General features: G+C 37.8%; 1 protein-coding gene across 3 annotated transcripts in view; it reads right to left on the reverse strand.

Moving 5' to 3' along the window:
* The window catches only part of LOC149567661 (Tetratricopeptide repeat (TPR)-like superfamily protein), a 177,092-nt gene that overhangs the window by 37,128 nt on the left and 119,960 nt on the right, over window positions 1–20,004 (reverse strand). For all 3 annotated transcript variants that reach the window (XM_089820916.1, XM_089820918.1, XM_089820917.1), the window contains exon 3: window positions 16,953–17,185. In XM_089820916.1, the coding sequence (XP_089677042.1) occupies window positions 16,953–17,185 (233 nt within the window). The remainder of the gene's footprint in view (window positions 1–16,952; window positions 17,186–20,004) is intronic.

The raw sequence follows: 20,004 nt of genomic DNA on the forward strand, positions 1-20,004 counted from the left end.
ATGGAAGTCTAAATTCAAGAGATATTTGAGTATTGAACTTTCATCAGAAAATGAAATAATAAGAAACAGTAACAGCATACAAAGATAACATATGCTGAAGCAACGATAATGTTGTTTCACAATAAGGAATCGTGTATTGAAATGGATGGGTAAATCACTAAAAGTCACACCATGTGCCCACATCAGACTTGCCAACACTACCAAATATGCACAAAGCAGATGGTACAACGTTATTTTGGAATAATTTATAACCAGTGATGGTTTCTAAGTTTAATCTCCATATCGAACAGAGACTCCATTATATTGAATATAGTGTTAAGAATTGTGCCTCAACCTTGCAAGCTTTTTTTGGAAAATTCTAGAATTTGTTTGTGGTAGTTTTCCACATGTTTATGAGTTGGAAAAAGGTGTATGAGTTGTTAAAAATGTGTTTTGTCCCTAGTACTTGATAGGAGGGCTATTTTTAGAGTATAAACAACTCATTATATGACTTTTATGGGGATCTAAACTAAAGGACAAAATTATGGACGAAAATGCTATTCTTGGAGTTACAAATGACAAGTGGGTAACACGTGGCATGGTTGTTTTGCCCATGGTTTTGTAAAACCACAAATGGTTTCCAAGTTGTAAATCGCTATAAAAAGAGGGCTTGGGGAGGTGTTTGAATCATCGAGTTCTATTTGCAAGATTGGGTGCTAGAAGGAGTCTCTCTGATTCTGAGTCCGAGTTCGAGTTGTGGTGATACGCTCCTATAAGAACTTGCATTGCAAGTGTATTCTAATCTTCTTAATTTGAGAATACATTGTGCGGGTTTTGGAGGGTGGGGTTTTTCTCCTGGAAGGATTTTCCCATGGTAATCATTGTGTTATGTGTTCATTGTTATTTTTATTATATTTTTATGCATTTCTTGAGATCTTTGCAATAGTCAGTTGAATTTGCATAACAGTCCCCTCAAGATTAGTGTAGGAAGCAATTCCACACACCTTTGCTTCCTTATAAGTGGTATCAAAGCCTCGCCAGTTTTGATTCTATTTGTTGGGTACAAGGTTTTTCGAACTAATCAAGGTTTCAATGGGAGCTTGTGTAGAGGTTTTCATTTCTATGTTGCAAGATTGCAAAGATAGCAAGCATATCAGGGAGGATTGATATAGAGAAGTTTTCTGGCACAAACTTCAAGATGTGGAAGCTGAAGATGGAAGATCTGTTGATTGATCGAGATCTATGGGATGCAATTGATGAGAATCAACTGAGGCCCGTAGATCCGACTTTAGCTGCACAGTATGATGTGACAAACATAAAAGCTAAAGGCCTCATCAGATTGTGTCTTGCAGACTCAATTCTGATTAATGTCCATGAAAAATCTACCGTGAAGAAGCTAAGTGAGATCTGTCAAGTGATATCACTTGTGAACAATATTTTCTTAAGGAAAAAGTTGTATTCCTTGAGAATGGAAGGTAGATAGATTTCTAAGCATCTTGAAATTTTTAATATGTTGGTGACTTAGTTGACCTTAGTTCGGGTGTCGATGGATGAAGACAAAAGGTGCCAAATCTTGCTATGTTTGTTGCTAGACTCATGGGACAGCCTTCTCATGGCCAAAGGGAGCACTTTAGTTGTCTTGAAGATGGAGGACGTTGTTGGTTCTCTACTTTCTAAGGAGATGAGAAGGAAGGTCTCTCAGAATGCCAAAGAGGCTTTGAGTGTTCGAGGAAGACCAAAAGAAAGAGGCAAGAATGAAAAGCAACATGGCCGTTCTAAGTCCAAGAATAAGGGGAGATCAAAATCTCTTAGTAAATCCAAGGCGATCTACTGGAATTGTGGCAAACCTAGACACTTCCGAAAGGACTGCAAAGAGGAGAAGAAGAAAAAGAAGAAGGAAGATTCTGATTTTGAGTCTGAGAAAGAAGATGAAGATGTTTTCATTGCAGCCTTAGCCACTCATGCAAGTGACAATGCATGGTTGATAGACTCGGGTGCATCTTTTCACATGACTCCTAATAGAAATTGGTTTGGTAAGTATGAAAATTTTGATGGTGGTAAGGTGTATTTGGGTGATAACTCAGATCTTGATATTGTTGGTCATGGAATTATTCGTGTGAAATTTTCTGATGATAGAATTAGAAGATTTGATGGTGTCTTGAATATCCCGGGACTGGTGAAGAATTTGTTACCTATTAGCAAACTAATAGATACGGATGTGCATGTACAATTTTCTGAAGCAGGTGTGAAAATGGTGAGAGGTGCTATGGTAATAGCAAGAGGAAGCAAATTGGGTACATTGTACCAGCTTGATGCAGCATGGTTGAGTGCAATAGTACTTCTGATAAGATTGTGAAGAGGACTACTTTGCTGGAGGAGAGGGTTTCTCTTTCAATAAATGGTCGTGGTTTTTGGGTACCCAAGGGTGCTCTATCTACTGAATCAAAGTTTGTTGCAGAGAAGACTATGTTATGGCACCAAAGACTCAGACACATAGGTGAGAAGGGTCTACGAACCTTTAAACATAAAAACCTTGTTGATGGGTTGAATGACTGCAATCTTGAGTTTGATTTTTGTGAGCATTGTATCTATGGTAAACAAAACCACGTTCAGTTTTACTCAAGTTCTCATAAGTCCTAATGTATTTTGGATCTAATCCATTCGGATGTATTTGCTCTAGTTAATGTTGCTTCTATTGGTAGATCAGTTTATTATGTTTCTTTCATTGATGATTTTAGTAGAAGAACATGTGTTTATTTCTTTAAGAGTAAAGCTGAAGTTTTCAATTGTTTCAAAGAATTTAAAGCAATGGTTGAGTTGCAGACTGGAAAGAAGATAAAGTGTTAGAGAACTGATAATGGTGGTGAATATTGCTCTAACGACTTTAACACATTTTGTAAAGATTGTGGTAGAGAGAGAAGACAACTTCGTATTCTCCACAGCCAAATGGAGTTGCAAAAAGAATGAACAGGACCTTGATGGAGAAGGCTAGGAGTATGTTGAGTGGAGCTGGACTAGAACAAAAGTTCTGGGCTGAAGCTGTAGCCACCGCCTACTACTTGATAAACATGTCTCCTACATCAACTCTTGTTGATAAGACACCAATGGAAGCATGGTCGGGCCACAAGCCTTCACTTAGACATCTAAGAGTTTTTGGTTGCGAGGCATATGCTCATGTCTCAAACGAGAAGCGGACTAAATTGGACAACAAAGCTATCAAATGTATCTTCATCGGATATAATTATGGTGTGAAAGGATACAAGCTTTGGGACCCTATTGCACAAAAGGTACTTTATCCTAGAAGTGTTATTTTTAGAGAAACTAAGCCTTCTTCTGTTATAGTACAACGAGAACAGATGGAAGAAAGGAAAGATGTGATTCAACTTCATGCTACACCTGATAACGTTGAATCAAGGCCCTTAGAAAGATGAAATGTTGAAGAGAGCTCTACGAGTTCTGAATCATCAGAGGAAGAGGGAGAAATTGATCATGAACCTGAACATAAACTTGAACCAGATCTTGTTTGAAGGTCTAGTAGACAGAGGAAAGCACCAAAAAGGTATGGATATTCTCCTAATGATTGGAGGTGTATATTTGCTTTGAATGCTAATATTGATAAACCGAAATCTATAGAAGAGGCTCTTGGTATGAATGATTAAGAGTCCTTGAAAATAGCCATGGAAGAAGAGATGACAGCTCTTAAGAGGAATGACACATGGGACCTTGTACCATTGCCAAAAGGACGGAAGCCTGTTGGTTGAAAATGGGTGTTCAAAAGGAAGATGGGTTCAGATGGAGGCATTGAGAATTATAAAGTAGGATTGGTTGCAAAAGGTTACTCCCAAGTTGTAGGAATTGATTATGGTAAAAAAAATTCTCCTATAGCAAAAATGACATCCATTTGATTTTTACTTTCTATTGCAGCAACTTGTGATCTAGAGGTTGAGCAGATGGATGTGAAGACAAATTTCCTTCATGGAGATTTGGAGGAAGAAATTTATATGACATAGCCAGAGCACTTTGTAGTGAAAGGTAAAAGTCATTTGGCCTATAAATTGAAGAAATCCTTGTACAGTCTAAAACAAAGTCCCAAGATGTGGTACCAGAAGTTTGATACATATGTATTGAGTTTGGGATTTATGCGATCCAAATCTGATCATTGTATATACTACAAGTTTGATAGTGATTATTTTCTGGTTATTGCCTTATATGTTGCTAATATGTTGTTTATTGGCAAAGGAAAAGGTTTGATTGTAGAATTGAAATCTCAACTCTCAACAAAGTTTGAAATGAAAGATCTTAGTACAACAAGGTACATTCTGGGAATGGATATTATAAGAGATAGACAAAACAAAAAGCTTTGGCTAGGTCAAAGTAAGTATGTTGGTAATATTCTGAGAAGATTCAATATGAAGGATTCCAGACCATTGAGTGTTCCTATAACTATGGGAACAAAGCTTTCTAGCTCACAGTGTCCTACATCCCCATTGGAGATGGAAGAGATGAGTCGAGTACCATATCAAAGTGTTAGTGGAAGTTTGATGTATGCTATATTCTGTACAAGACCACACATTGCCCAAGCAACGGGAGCAATTTCCCTTTACATGTCTAATCCAGGAAGAGCACATTGGAATGCAGTAAAAAGAGTTTTCAGATACTTGCGGGGTACCTCAGACTACTCTATATGTTTCCATGGAACAGGAAATGAGCATTCCTTGGATATTCAAGGCTATGTGGATTTAGATTGGGCTAGCAATGTTAATAGAAGAAGATCCACTAGTGCATATGTGTTTACATTATTTAGTGGTGCAATCAGTTGGATAAGCAAGTGACAAGTTGTAGTCACTTTGTCCACTATAGAGGCAGAGTATATGGGAGCTACTCATGCCTGCAAGGAAGCTATCTGGCTAAAGAGATTGTGTTTAGATATAGAATTCAAACAGGGTGCAGTGATAATTTATACTGAGAGTCAAAGTGCAATTTTCCTAGCGAAGAACTCGACATTTCATACCATGACCAAGCACATTGATGTACAATATCATTTTGTGAGAGATATCGTCAAGGACAAGGTGAAGATAGAGAAGATGGAGACTTTGGTGAATGTTGCCAATGCATTAACTAAGCCTGTGAGCGTAGAGAAATTCAGATGGTGTTTGGAGTCTATGGGCCTCTCAGCCCCTAGCAATTAAATCCATGACACATTGGATCCCCTGACTCTTGCAAAGTGTTTGACAAATGGGAGAATGTTGAGAATTGTGCCTCAACCTTGCAAGCTTTTTTCAGAAATTCTAGAATTTGTTTGTGGTAGTTTTCCACATGTTTATGAGTTGTTAAAAATGTGTCTTGTTCCTAGTACAATATAGAAGGGCTATTTTTAGAATATAAACAACTCATTATATAACTTTTATGGGGGTCTAAACTAGAGGACAAAATTATGGACAAAAATGCTATTCTTGGAGTTACAAATGACAAGTGGGTAACATGTGACATGGTTGTTTTGTCCATGGTTTTGTAAGGCCACAAATGGTTTCCAAGTTGTAAATCACTATAAAAGGAGGGCTTGGGGAGGTATTTGAATCATCGAGTTCTATTTGCAAGACTGGTTGCTAGAAGGAGTCTCTCTGAGTCTGAGTCCAAGTTCGAGTTGTGGTGATGCACTCCTATAAAAACTTACATTGCAAGTATATTGTAATCTTCTTGATTTGAGAATACATTGTGTGGGTTTTGGAGGGTGGGGTTTTTCTCCTGGAAGGGTTTCCCCACAGTAATCATTGTGTTATGTGTCCATTGTTATTTTTATTATATTATTATGCATTTCTTGAGATCTTTGCAATAGTTAGTTGAATTTGCATGATCATCCTCTCAAGATTAGTGTAGGAAGTGATTCCGCACACCTTTGCTTCCTCACATATAGATGGATTGCTTATAAACAGGGATGCATAAGGAGCCACATAAATGGTCAAGACGGTCAGCAGTGATGAAAAACATGAGTGTTCGAAATAAGAAGAATTGATGGTGAAATCCAAACTCTTCAGACCAAATGCAACTATTGGTGCCCATGAGAAGATGCACAGAGAAGATTAAATAAGTCTAATAAGAACCTACCATAGAAGAGATGTCATCAAATGAAATAGGGAAAGGATCTTTCGAACAATGGTGAATTAATATTTCTCACGCACAAGAAAAGTTAAAGCACAAAAATAATTCAAAGAGTAGTCGGTATATGTACTCAAGTTTTTAGTTTGGAAGGTTTTAATAAATTTGTTGTTATAAGTGTTTTGAGAACACTAACAAATAATTATCGACTACAACCTTATATCTCTAAAACATTTGAGTAATTAATTATTAATTTTTAGGAGGTGTGATTATTTAAGATGTCATTTTATTTTGAAAGAATTATGATTATTCATTAAGTGGCATATAAATAAGAGTTATATTATTTTGGAGCGGAGATACATTAAAAAAAATATTGACATTCGTATATTTATTTTCTTGGAGGAATAAGGAGCAAAATATGACATTGTAATATGTTCTAATATTATATTTCAATGAAAGAGTTATGTTATTTTGGGGAGGAGAGACATTAAAAAAAAACAGTGACATTCAAATATTTATTTGTCTAGAGGAATAAGGAGTAGAACATGACTTTGCAATATGTTCTAATATTATATTTCAATGATTTATAAAAGCCTGCTACTTTTTGATTATATAAATGGCATGGAGAATTAAATTGCAGTTGATTGGTCCTTTGTAATCATTTTTTATTTTGTAAACAATTTATGTCAAATAAGTGGACGAGCTCATCAATGGTATTTTAAACTCGATCATCGCAGATATTGTGAAATATTTAAACTATTACCGAATCTTTGTCCAGTCTGTCGCCCCGACCTTAGGAGTTAAAGCACAATCTGGACTAGTTAAGAATTGCATATATATATATATATATATATATATATATATATATATATATATATATATATATATATATATATATATATATATATTTGATCCATCATGTCTTGATTATTAAATTGTTTATAGTTTATGCGCATAGAACATTATAAAATTGTATGTTATAATCTTCATTGTAGTTGACTCTATTGCTCGAATAAGCTAAAGCACTAGTCTTTTTATCATTTAAGTATTGAATTTATATTTGAAGTTAGAAAATCTATAACTTCCTTCTTACAAACCTCAAATCCATTGTTAAAAAACCTTATACAAAACATTCATTTCAAACTATCACATAACTCCATATAAATCAAGTTCAAAGACCTTGCCAGACAAAGAACTCCAAAGCCTCAATTTGCTATAAAAAAGCCTTGAACCAAGTAGTCGGCATTTGAGGTGAAGGTTTACCCGCTTGGGTGTAAGGGATCCTAAAGTGTAGAGGAATCAAGGTGATTCTCATTCGTTGGCTAGAACTGATTGCCGAATCCTGTTGGAGAATTGGCAAGCTCTTGGATTTCCAATTTGCAGTTTTGGGAACCAACACGACCACTAGACTTCTAGAACACCACAAATCCTGAAGGGGAATGTTGGCGATTAGTCGAACAAAATTAAGTCTTCACAGCCAAGATCCAGCATAATCACACAAGCACAAAGTTTTGCTACTATTTCTAAAATACTAATTGTCTTACCAAAGGATGATATATGGATTTACATAATCCTTGAAAACTTTCAACGATCAATTGGAATACCTCCTTCATAACTTTCCTGCTATAAGGATCATATGGTGTTGTTATCCTCATAACATGAACAATACATTGAGTGACTGCAAGTCTCACCATTCTATCAAGATGTCTCAACAATGTTGGCTTAACCAAAGGAATCACAGTTGTTTACTCTTGGAACCTAGCTGTTCTATTATGGATAGACAATTGTCAACTGCTTCCAAATTGCAAAATAATCCATACTTTGATTGAGGAAAACATGCAAGTTTCCTTTCTATAGTGAGGAGTTCTTCTTCAAGAAATTGTTCCTCGTCCTTCGCAATAAATCTCAGTAGCTACCTAAACATAATTGTGGAATTCTGATGCACACTTAAGTAGACTAGCACTGCTGGAATGACCACTGTATCCTGTGAATCAGCCTTGAACAAAATTCTCCTCTGACCTATATATGTACAATGCTGGATTGCTTTCTTCCCACAATCCCAAAAAAACACCCTCACCAATTGTCTGAAAACTATAAAGGTTATTTTTATTATACAATAAGAATGATTTGCTAAGAAAACAAATGAACCTCTTATTTGTGCTAGCAATGAGAAGTCAGAATGGTTGCACTCGGTACTATTCTTTTTGCAGCAGAACTATAGACCTTTCAACCGTGATATCATTCTGGAAGTGGCAAATGAGTGGACTTCGTCGTGCCACTATTTCCCTGTCATGGAAGACCCAGTACTTGACGACTTGTTATAGCTCACTCTACTTTAATGCAAGCTCTAATCTGATAATATATCTAATTTAGATATCAGAATTATTCAATCAATTTGCAACTGAAAGAGTACATGCAGGGGATGTGGGTGGCAACAATTCTTCATTTCTTCATAACTCTGATTCCTCAATAACAGCATGAACTTCAAGCAACTATCACTCGAATGTGCTACTGATGCGTGTCCAGCTGAGGCTATGGTTGTATGTAATATTTTCCACAGTTTATACCCAATTTTCAATATTGCTGAAGTATGTAGCAGAGCTTCCAGCACCTTCTATGCATACATAGCCTCGACTACTTCCTCTAACTCGTACACCATATATATTTTCAACATACCGTCAACTTCCTATATCAGGAGTATCCCTCTCTTTAAAATCCGTAGCTTACAGTTCTTATTTGCCTTCCCTATATGCATCATGCATCGAAACTTTTCCACCCAGAAAATAATAGTTCAAACATTGCTGCTATATTTCAATACAATATGACTAATATCTAGCATCCAGGCATCACAACTTCTCACCAACTAGTTCTTAATGCTTAGAATATCACCCAAGTATATTTTTGACTTTCAGAATAAGCTTCGCTTAATATCATTCTTTCCACCTGTTATTTACTCGACTTATGTATTTACCTGATAATAATATGCTCGACTATTTTGCATCTCCACCAGTCATAACATTGATAAATATTGCTCGAAAAAAGAATAGCTGAAGGATCTTTTAATTGTCCACAACAGAGAGGCATTACATGAGACTGAAGCGATCACTGCCAATGAATTTTAATAACACCTTAAGTTGTCCAAAAACAATAATGGATATATATAGCCTAAACACATTAATTTGCTTACACCTTTTTTGAAATCCAGAACTGTAATCATTAAATCCCTTACATTCGGTCTTTCAATACCAAGCATCTATGGTGTTGAACAAGATTTGCAATCTCCAAGAAAATCTTGAATTTCTAGCTTGTCTCTTCACATTCTGCTTCTTGTCTTTTAAAGTGAATTTTATTTTATAATTCTGGCTGGCTAAATAAGTCACTTATTAAATAATTAAATTATGTGTCATTGTATTTTGACCACTTAAATTTTAATTATTTAATTAATTTCAAATGCTTCATGAAATGGACATTATAAAAGATTCATTAAAGTTGTGTTCCAATAATGGCTACACACAGGAGCCATCATTGTGCTTTAAATTCATAGTTATAGGGAATTAGTTGCATCAGATTGAATAATAAATGCAGAGAAAGGTTAAAAACAGCTAATAATCAAAGATTGCAGCTCTAGAAACAGTTTGTGTGGCAATTTTGAGGCAGCTGTCTTCTATACCAGCCCCCACATGAGACCCCAAGGCTAGGCATTTGACCTTTAGCACTGATCGGTCAGCATTTGGTGTTAATTTTCATCTCAGAATTGGGTGTTCAGAAGAGTATAGCATTGCATTATAATTTGGATGGAATTCTGGCATATTCTCAAGGCTGCATCTAGATTCCAGTTTCATCTACAATCTGCAAATTCCATTCAGTGTAAATAATTGATATGTATGCATTTTTATTAGTATTATGGTTACCTATGAATAAAATAAAATAATCTGTCCAGGAATCTACTAGTACTTAGATTTGATTTCATGAATTGTTCTTGTTTTCAAAAACTCTCCAAAAAAACATAAAATCTTAAAATACAAAAAAAAATACAAGTTCTTCAAAAACCAAATTAGTCAGTTGCCAGTTTGATAGAGGTTGAACAGTGGCGCTCATTACAAGTTTTCATGCTAAAAAATACATTTTTAGAAAACCAATTTCAACCGCAAGTGACTTGGATAGGATTTCGAAGCACGAGTACTAGCAGAATTTTTCAACCTTGACAATTCCTTGTATATGTATTATAGACCAAACGTTACTCAGTTCTAATGTTAATTTATTTTTGTTGAGTTTTCAGACTTGAAGTCAAGAATTATTTATCTATTCTGATTCTCACACTTTCAAATGTATATAATTATATTGATATGAAAAAATTCTGTTCAGTAGTATCACTGAATTATATCAGAACTATTCTCCAATCAAGATGAATTGATATTGAACAGAGTGACTGAAAACATATATATGTATTATCAGTGATTAACGGCAGAAGACTTAAGTATTTTATGTGTTCGTATTGCCTTTCATCAGAGGATATATATATTCATTGGGGACTCATGTCCCTGATGGGAGTGACTTGTTGGAGAAGTCACTTCCCATCAGGAACGTGAATCCCCAAGTCACTAATCAACGAAACACAGATTATGATATATGCTTAGCATGTCAGTCAATCTTGGTCAATCTGTTATATTGAAAGTCTAACATAATAAATTATTATTAGTAATATATATATAATCTAATATATACATATCTCAAAACAATAATATTATGTTAAATATATTTATTTTCAATATAGATTTAATCCTGGATGAACTAAATCATTAACAATTTTTGACGTATATACCATGTTTACCGTACAGGTAAAATAAATGAACGCATACAGACAATGGAACAAAATAGCAGAATTATATTCGCATATGCCAGACATACATTATGCTTGATACAATCAATGATAGAAGATCGAAGATGATTTACAATGATCCCAGACGGGATATAAATACTATCCACCGAACCTTCCCGAAGGAGTCCGTCAGCCACAAATATTATGTCCACTACAAACTATTTACCCGTCGGCTACAAAATACAAAACACTGACGACAATCATTCCGTCGGCTACAGAAACACCGTTGGGACCATCCAGTCGGCTGACACCATCCCCCCCCAAAAAGAAAAGTCGTCTCCTGACGACTAACAAAATATCTGAGACAAATTAACAAACAAAATACATTAACGGACTAATTACAACAAGATAAATTTGCTTCTCACACATCACTGTCACCTTCGTCCCGTGCCTGTAGCCTCCGCTAACACAACCCTGCCTCCTTAATGAAGCTGACTTTGACAGCCACCTGTGCTGCTTACTCTGTTTTCAACTCCTCGGTACCCTGAGCCAAGTGTTGTTGCACTGCCTCCAATTGGATGATCAGCTCCTCCCGAGCTCTCTACACATCCACCAAGACAGCCTCCCCGCCAACACCTACTCCTAGTGCCTTTGGTACACAGACAGTCCATGCCTGCAGCAACTTCAACTCTTCTCAACTGGTCAAACTCCCATGACTGATATCCGCAACGACTGGGGGTCTAGGTGCAACGCCCCTGGCGGGGTCTCGCCGCCAAGACCAAATTAGCACTCCGAAACTCACACAAAACTTACTCTTTCTGGCAACCACTGATGCTTCCCTTTCCCTTTGGCATCATCTGCTACTCATTCTGAACAACTTGAATCTGTCGTCGTTTTTTTTTTTTTTTTTTTTTGGTAAGAAAACCCTTCACACCCATCTTCTACACAAACTCGAATAATCTCTCCTCCGCAAATGAGAAACAGAACTCTAACAATCTTTCGCTGAAACGTCTCCTCTGGCAATGAGAAACAATACACAAACAAGCCTTTCCGTTGAAATTTCTCTGCAGTCTGAGGCTGTTGATTTGCACGCCTCCAACCCTCCTCTTCCCATGAGCTAAGCAGAGTTTACGGGAAAAAATCCTGCTCAGAATGCCTACGGCTGTAACCTTCTTTTGCTTTTCCATGGCGAGGATGTCGACGCCAAAGGCAATTGCCTCTTCGCAGCTTACCAAAAGGCAATCTGGATGAATGCCAATGTTACTACCACAGACCTGCGCCGAAAGATAGTGGCGCGCTTACTTCATACCTATAGGTCTGCTACGCCCCAGGGGAAAATCGAGAGAGATGAAGTTAGCGGCGTGAACCGCGTATGCTGGACCAAAAACTTTGCATGCACCTCCTGAGAAGTCAGAGTGTTTAAGGAAGAATCCAGGGTGAACAACCAAAAAAAACTCTGCAAAGATGCGGAAAGAAAGGATCAGAAGATAATGCAAAGGCAGAGCCGCAGAAAGTACTTCATCCGCGGGTAGGACAGACAGCCGCAGAGGCAAGTAACCCGTGGGAAGCAAGCAGCAGACTCTGCGGAAGACAAGCACCACGTGAGGAATGAAACAAGCCCGCGGAAGAGAATTAGAACCACGTGGAGAAGACAGAGTCCGCGGGAGAGAGAAAAAGATCCGCGGAAAAGTAAAGGTAACTCGCGGTAGAGAGAAAAAGATCCGCGGAAAAGTAAAGGTAACCCGCAGAAAAGACACGCGGGAGGGTCCACGGGACACTCCGCGAGGAAATGCCCGCGGGCTCTACGGGATAATTTTTCTTTTTTTCTTTTTTTTTCACTTTTTTTAAATTTTTATCTTCAATTTTTTTTTTGTGACAAAAATAAAATTAAAAAAATAGCACCTCAATTTTGCCTCCACGCGTCGCCATTCTGCAACAATGACGACGAAGGAGCCCTCAAATCATTCGGCGACGACTTCTTCAATGACAGCGACAGCGTCGGATCATTTTGCAACCACTTCTTCGACGGCGACAATGACGGTGATGAAATCTTTCGGGCGCAGTATGTTTTCAATTTAGACCCGTTGACTGCTTGAGGGATCTCTTCCCCGTCCAAGGTTGACAATTTAATTGCTCCATTGTTGCCGACTTCTCGGATCTGGTATGGTCTGACCCATCTGACTTTGAACTTCCTCGGCTTGATTTCATTTCGCCCATCATACTTGAGTACCAACTGCCCCGATTGAAACCTATTGAGTTTGAGATGTTTGTCATGCCATGCCTTACATTTGTTTTGTGTCACCTGCGTCGCCCACTGTGCCTGTGGTCGTTGCGCATCTGGATTATTTCCTTGGCACCCTTCAACTAATTTTGCGATGCAATACATTCTCTTCTTTCTATGCGGTCCGTTCACCATGTACCGGATGGTGGGATCTTTCTTTTTTCTGGGTTTGGACTGGATGTTCTTCCCCTCAGCTTCCGCCTTTCCTCCTTCGGCTTCACTATATTCATTCTCCATTGTTTTGTCACCTTCGTTGACCTTTAACATATTGCAACTCGGAAAAAATTCGTAGTCTTCTATCTGCCAGTGGTGAAGGCCATTCACCGAGTCTAGGTCATCATCATTCGATCCTCCTTCTAGTGTCAATACTCCTTCGTCGTTCGGTTCCATTCTCCTCTTTCTTTTATCGTCATTTCTTTCGTCGTCAATGTCGCCTTCACCTTTTAAGTTTGACGATGTTGCCTCCTCACCTACCATTTGTGTGTGCAAGTCAATTATGAATCTTTTGCCTCCGCACTCCATTGATAGGGTATTTCGTTTCCAACCATGTTCTACTTTTGCTTCACCAACCAAGTCCGTCCGAGAATAGCATCATACCCTTTTCTTTTCAATGGAATGACCACAAAATCCAATAAAAATGGTTGCGTACCAATGGTTACCGATTGCGCCCTCAAGGTTCCTAACGGTTTGATCCCGTGCTGGTCCGCCATGAGCAACTGGAATGTAGGTGGCCACAGCATCCGCTTTCCCAACTTCTTCCAAGTATCCTCCGGCAACACATTCACACCGGACCCTCCGTCGACAATTGTGTCTGTCAAAACATTTTCCAAAATTCCCATCTCGACGACCGTCGGATGTGAGTGCTAGCAACATTGGGTCTGTTGTCATCACTTCCCTACTGTCCCTTCCTGTGTCCTCCATTGCTTTCGAAAATGGTGTATGATTCAGAATGGCCGTCCGTAACTGGGGCATTGTGAGAAGGTCACTTATCTTGACTGGTATCTCCGTTTGTAAGATCTGTCGTACAATGTTTTGTTCTACGAAGTTCCTTGCCAAGGTGCCGGTGATGTCCTTCAACTGAGATGTCCCCGCCGACGATGCCTTTGCAATTTTCGCCTGCGCTTCTCCCAATTTTCTTTTTTCCTCCACTTGCCTCCGTGTAATTGCCAGAACCTCCTCCACATCCATGCCGACAGTGATCAAGTTTACTCCAGACTTTGGACACTTGGAATCTTCGTGATCGCCAGGTCCACACCATCTGCATAATAATTTCGGTGTGTTTGCCATTGTACAATCCCGCGCAAAATGACCCCACAAATTACATGCTCAGCATTGAACAATCGGCCGTCCGTTTGCATCATACTGGGTTCGACTTTGGCTCCCATTATTATTGTTATTGTTCGCATTGTTGTTATTTTGCCCTCTGTTATTATTCCTGTACCCTCCGGATGTGGCACCTGCGCTATTCGTATTTCCGCTACTGCCCGACGAGGAAGCCTCCTGTGTAAGAAGCACCTGTGGAGATCCTCTTGTCTTCATGTTAAAGGGGCACTCTTTTGTCGAATGGCCCATGATCTGATAAATGTCACAAAATTGGTTCTTTGGACACGATCCTTTAGTATGACCGTCGGTCTTACACTTCGTGCACCATTGTTCACTACCTTTTGGCTCCTTCTGCATGTTTTTAAACTCCATCATGTGGATCATGTCCTTCTGGAGGGCATGAACCTTCTTACTGTTGCCTTCCTCGTCACTGCTATCACCTCCGGCAGGCTCGTCGTCATCTGAATTAGATGAGCTAGTGTTCTTCTTCTTCTTTGTTTTCTACTCACTTTCAAGGTCTAATGCTCTGTTATAAGCTTCCGTGTATGACGACGGTGGCACAATTTTCATTTTCCTCCTCAACTTCGAGCGTAGGCCTTCCACGAACCATCTTTTCTGAAGTCCGTCCGCCGGCTTACTTTCTATTTTGTTTATCAAGTCTTTTAATTTTCTGGCGTAAACGCGGACAGTTTCGTTCTTCCCCTACTTAGTATTGAAGATCTCTGCTACAATTTCATTATCATCCCGCAATAGTTAAAATTTTGCCAGAAACTCCTTTTTAATGTTATCCCAACTGTTTAGCTTTTGTGGATCTGTATCAGTGAACCAATCAATTGCTACACCTCGTAGGGTGGCCGAAAATTGCCTCATCCAGTCGTCTTCATCAATTATCCCATTTGTCTTCTAGATCGTTTCACATGTCTTGCAATGTCGAACGGGATCGGCCATACCATCACCATTGAACTTCGGCAGTTTCTCTTTTGGTCCCGCCATCACAATTGGTTTCTGTAAACAGGCGTTGCTCGGTCCTGCAACACTAACGCTCTTCACTCCCACACCGGCGGTCTGCACTCCCACATCGACAGTCTGTACTCCCACACCGGCGGATTAGTCTCCCACATCGGCGGTCTACACTCCCACACCGGCGGACTGGTCTCCCACACCGGCGATCTGCACTCCCTCACCGGTGGTCTGCACTCACACTGGCAGACTCAACAACTGCGAACCTTGGTGAAGAAGGGTGTTCTGAAGTTGTCCCCTGCAGAAGTATATCCCGGACGAAGAGTTCACTCCACACTCTTGCTCTGTCGGCACTCCGAGCCGTGCAATTCGATGCTCTTCCGTCTAGATTCTCTTCCCTCAGCAAACACAAATTCAAAAACTCCTCCCATGCTTCTTCCACCAATTCCACCCACTGCCGAGTCTCCTCCAACAATTCTTCGGCGCTCCGATTTCCGTCGGCAATCTTCTGAAATCTCCGTCGACGTTCGGCTTGCTGTGCCAGATTTAATTCTCTTGCACAGTACGGATTCCATCTTTTCCCTTGACCTTATTCCGATCCTTGTTAAGCTGATTTGGCATTAATCTTCATTCCTCCCACCTTCCAAGTTCATAAGGCAACGGCGCCAAATGTTTACCATACAGGTAAAATAAATGAACGCATACAAACAATGGAACAGAGTAGCAGAATTATATTCGCATATGCCAAACATACATTATGCTTGATACAATCAATGATAGAAGATCGAAGATGATCCCAGACAGGATATAAATACTATACGCCGAACCTTCCCGGAGGAGTCCGTCGGCCACAAACATTATGTCCGCTACAAACTATTTACCCGTCAACTACAAAATACAAAACACCGACAACAATCATTCTGTCGGCTACAGAAACACCACCGAGACCATCTTGTCGGCTGACATACCACAAAAGCACATGAAAACTGATGTATGGAGCATTTAATAACCAAGTAAAGAATTTTGCAATGAAAACTTACCTTCTCACCAATTTACAATTACTATATGGAAAAAATGGAAAGAAAAAAATAATAATAATAATATATATATATACATATATAAAATATATATATATATATATATATAATAATCTAATATATACATATCTCAAAACAATAATATTATGTTAAATATATTTATTTTCAAGATAGATTTAATCCTGGATGAACTAAATCATTAACAATTTTTGACATAGACACCACAAAAGCACATGAAAACTGATGTATGGAGCATTCAAGAACCAAGTAAAGAATTTTGCAATGAAAACTTACCTTCTCACCAATTTACAATTACTATATGGAAAAAATGGAAAGAAAATTCAATGACTTTGTAATTCTTTAGCATCATGGTCAATGACAGACTGTGATAACACATGTGAAAGTATTTTTTTAATTAGAAGCTGGTCATACAAAAGAAAAACATCAGATTTATTACCATAATTATTGGACTCCACTTATTTTGAAGGCGAAGTTGGACAACAGCATTGATTAGATCATCCCATGTTTCATGTGAAGGTTGTAGAGACTCTAGAGCACTGTAAATTGTATTTTTATCACAAATTTTCAACACATATTGAGCCAATTTGTGAGCCTTGGGGCTGATAATTGGAACTACTCCATCTACAAAGCTAGTACCATAAATCCAACCGCGTCCTTTTATTGAACCACCTGTACAAACAAATATCTAAATCAATCTGACCGAAAAAAGCATCTTTCAGCAAAATGATATTACGAGTAGATGCATTCTATGCTTTCGATGCCAGGAAGAAGAGTCCAAGAAATATATTTAAATAAATTATTTAGTCACACTGTAATCATCAACTTTGATATTATTTAGGTAATGTTCTTCAATTAATCTAATCCAATAGAAACTGTCGTCAATCTCAATACAACGAAATCTTATCTTAAAAGATTCTTTTGCAAAAAAAATTGAAACAAGATATTAATGGTAAGAATCAATAAATGAAATGCAATAAATATCAGAAACATCATGGATGATGTCACTGTATGCATGACCACTCACACAATGCACTTAAGATTGAAGCTATTCTATAGAAAACTTTTATTAATATTTTTCTAGAAAAAGTTTTCTTCTGTTTAAAGGGTTTGGAAGACATTTTGTATTTGAATGATTTTATTAGTTTTCAACTTCACAAAGATGCTGCATATTATAGACTCAATGTTTGGTGCTGGGAATCCACATGGAAAATGATGCTTATTAATTTAATATTTGCTCTACAGATCAGTATTTTATATTTATACCTAAGAATAATGTTTTCACAAAATAGTGTCATTAAATCCATGTACAATCTTGTTAATGTATCGTTTTGATGACACGTACCCTATCCTTCCATTCTTCCATCACTAAACACACCAATCTTCTTTGACAGTGCTTCAACCATAGACCAGATTGCTCATCTTTCCTTTATTCTGTTTGGGTTCTACTCCCTCTCTTTTCCCACCATCAATTCCTTGTATGAGATGTTATGTCTAGTCCTTTGGGGTGTCACCTTGGAATCTTATTCACACACTATTTACTACTCTGGCTCATCTCATCCCCATTAATCATGCCTTATGAAACAGTGTAATGTCCCAATCTGATAAGCTTAAGAACTAGAAGATTTTCAAAAATATGCAAGCTGAAACAATCATCAAACACAAACTACAAGTGCCAAAACCTAGTTAATTAGCAAAATTGTAATCTTGCAAACCCTTGTAATCTAAGTTTCTAACTCTAAACAGTGATTTCAATCATCACAGTACTGATTTACAATTTTACACTTCAGATGCACCAATAATATTAGTTCTGAAATGTAGATGACCACTACATCAAGCGAAATAGCTGATCTATGACTTATTCAAGCCCTAGGTCACCAAAATATACCATGATTTGAATTAAGAAAGTTTGGAATAAATATGGCAAGTGCAACTATCCACATCTAAACACCAATTGAAACCCTTTGAATCTTGATTTTACAAATTGCACTTTTACAACACCGATATTCTAAACTAGCAAAATAAATTTCAAATTTCAAATCAAAAAATGTCCACTCACAAGATGACACATAGTAGATCTGGATTTTTTTGATTGTTTGACTGAAATATGGCAAAATGATAGTAGTACAGCACCTTGAACTTCATACAAATGATGTACACCCTTCAAACCAATGCAGTAAGGGTCAATCATACGTGTGCAGAAATGACAAGGAATGAATGTGCAGATAAGTGAGTGGAAACAGCATTACGTGATAGCCAACTGGCAACACAAAGATTGCAATAAATGATGACAACAATCATCCCCTAATACAGTAATCTAGATCTAGCATAGATTGATGATGATTAGTAGCAACAATGCTTTGGAAATTCTGGAACCTAGTGATATCAATAATTTGCTTGCAAATACCAATTTCTGCAATCTTGAAGATGAACAAACTTTTAATGTGCCCTCTATTAGGCCTAGATAGTTGGGAACCCTAAGCCTATCCTTGGGGTTCCCATAGGGTAATGTGTTTGGCTAAGGAAAATATTGGGTTCTAGGAGCTTCTCCAAGTGTTTCTTTAACATTTTTATGGTTAGTTTTGAGCTCAAGCTTCAGTGTATATTGTGGTGACATTTTCAGATGTGTTTTTGAGCACCCAGTTTGAGCTCCACATTTTTTGGAACTCATGTTTATTTAAAGAAAGTGTCATTTTGGGCTCAATCAGGTCTCCTCGTCCTCAGTAGCATCTGAAGACCTTTAGTTTCACTATTGTGTTTCCACAATTTTGAATGTGATGATTCTAAATTATCTGCTAAGTTATAATGTTATGTTAGTTTAGAATTTAATTAGTTAATAAAGTGCCTATAGTGAACTACCCATGTTTATTTGCCAAAATGTTATGGCACTCTGTCTCAAGTTCAGCTAACAGGCAATATGCCAAACAATTAAAGTTTGTGTTGTGCTACATGTACTGATAGTAGTTAATTTTTTTGTGAAGTATCTTGATGGCATAAAGTTAAGATGGACATATACTTCCACATATGCAATTGATACATTAATGCATATCTCTCAACTTCATGACAGAAATTACATTCTACAAGAAGATATCTTTCATTAAATAACACGATACAGGGATTACCACATCATTCACCTTATACCACAGCCTGAAGTGATTTCAATCAGAAATAAATAGCCAAACAATATATTACACAACCAACAAATTCAAATGGAAATAGAATTTTTGAAACAGCTGGGAGCATTCAACAAACTTAAACAGCCACGTGTTTTCCTTCTATGCTGCAATACAAGTTATTGCAGAAGCTCACAAAGTCATTTCAATCCTTTTTCACAGATGTCCATTACACTGACACATTTTTTTAGTGGCATTCAGATACAATATCCTATTTATAGAAGACTTATTTGAACTGAAAAATTGTCCTCTTCCACACCAATGCTCCAGGCAGGATCCTTACTCACCTGGTAGTTGCTTCAATACATCAGTCAATCT

The sequence above is a fragment of the Cupressus sempervirens genome, chromosome 3, assembly GCF_028749045.1.
Source record: "Cupressus sempervirens isolate cs-2001-9-10 chromosome 3, ASM2874904v1, whole genome shotgun sequence".
NCBI classification, from domain to species: domain Eukaryota; kingdom Viridiplantae; phylum Streptophyta; class Pinopsida; order Cupressales; family Cupressaceae; genus Cupressus; species Cupressus sempervirens.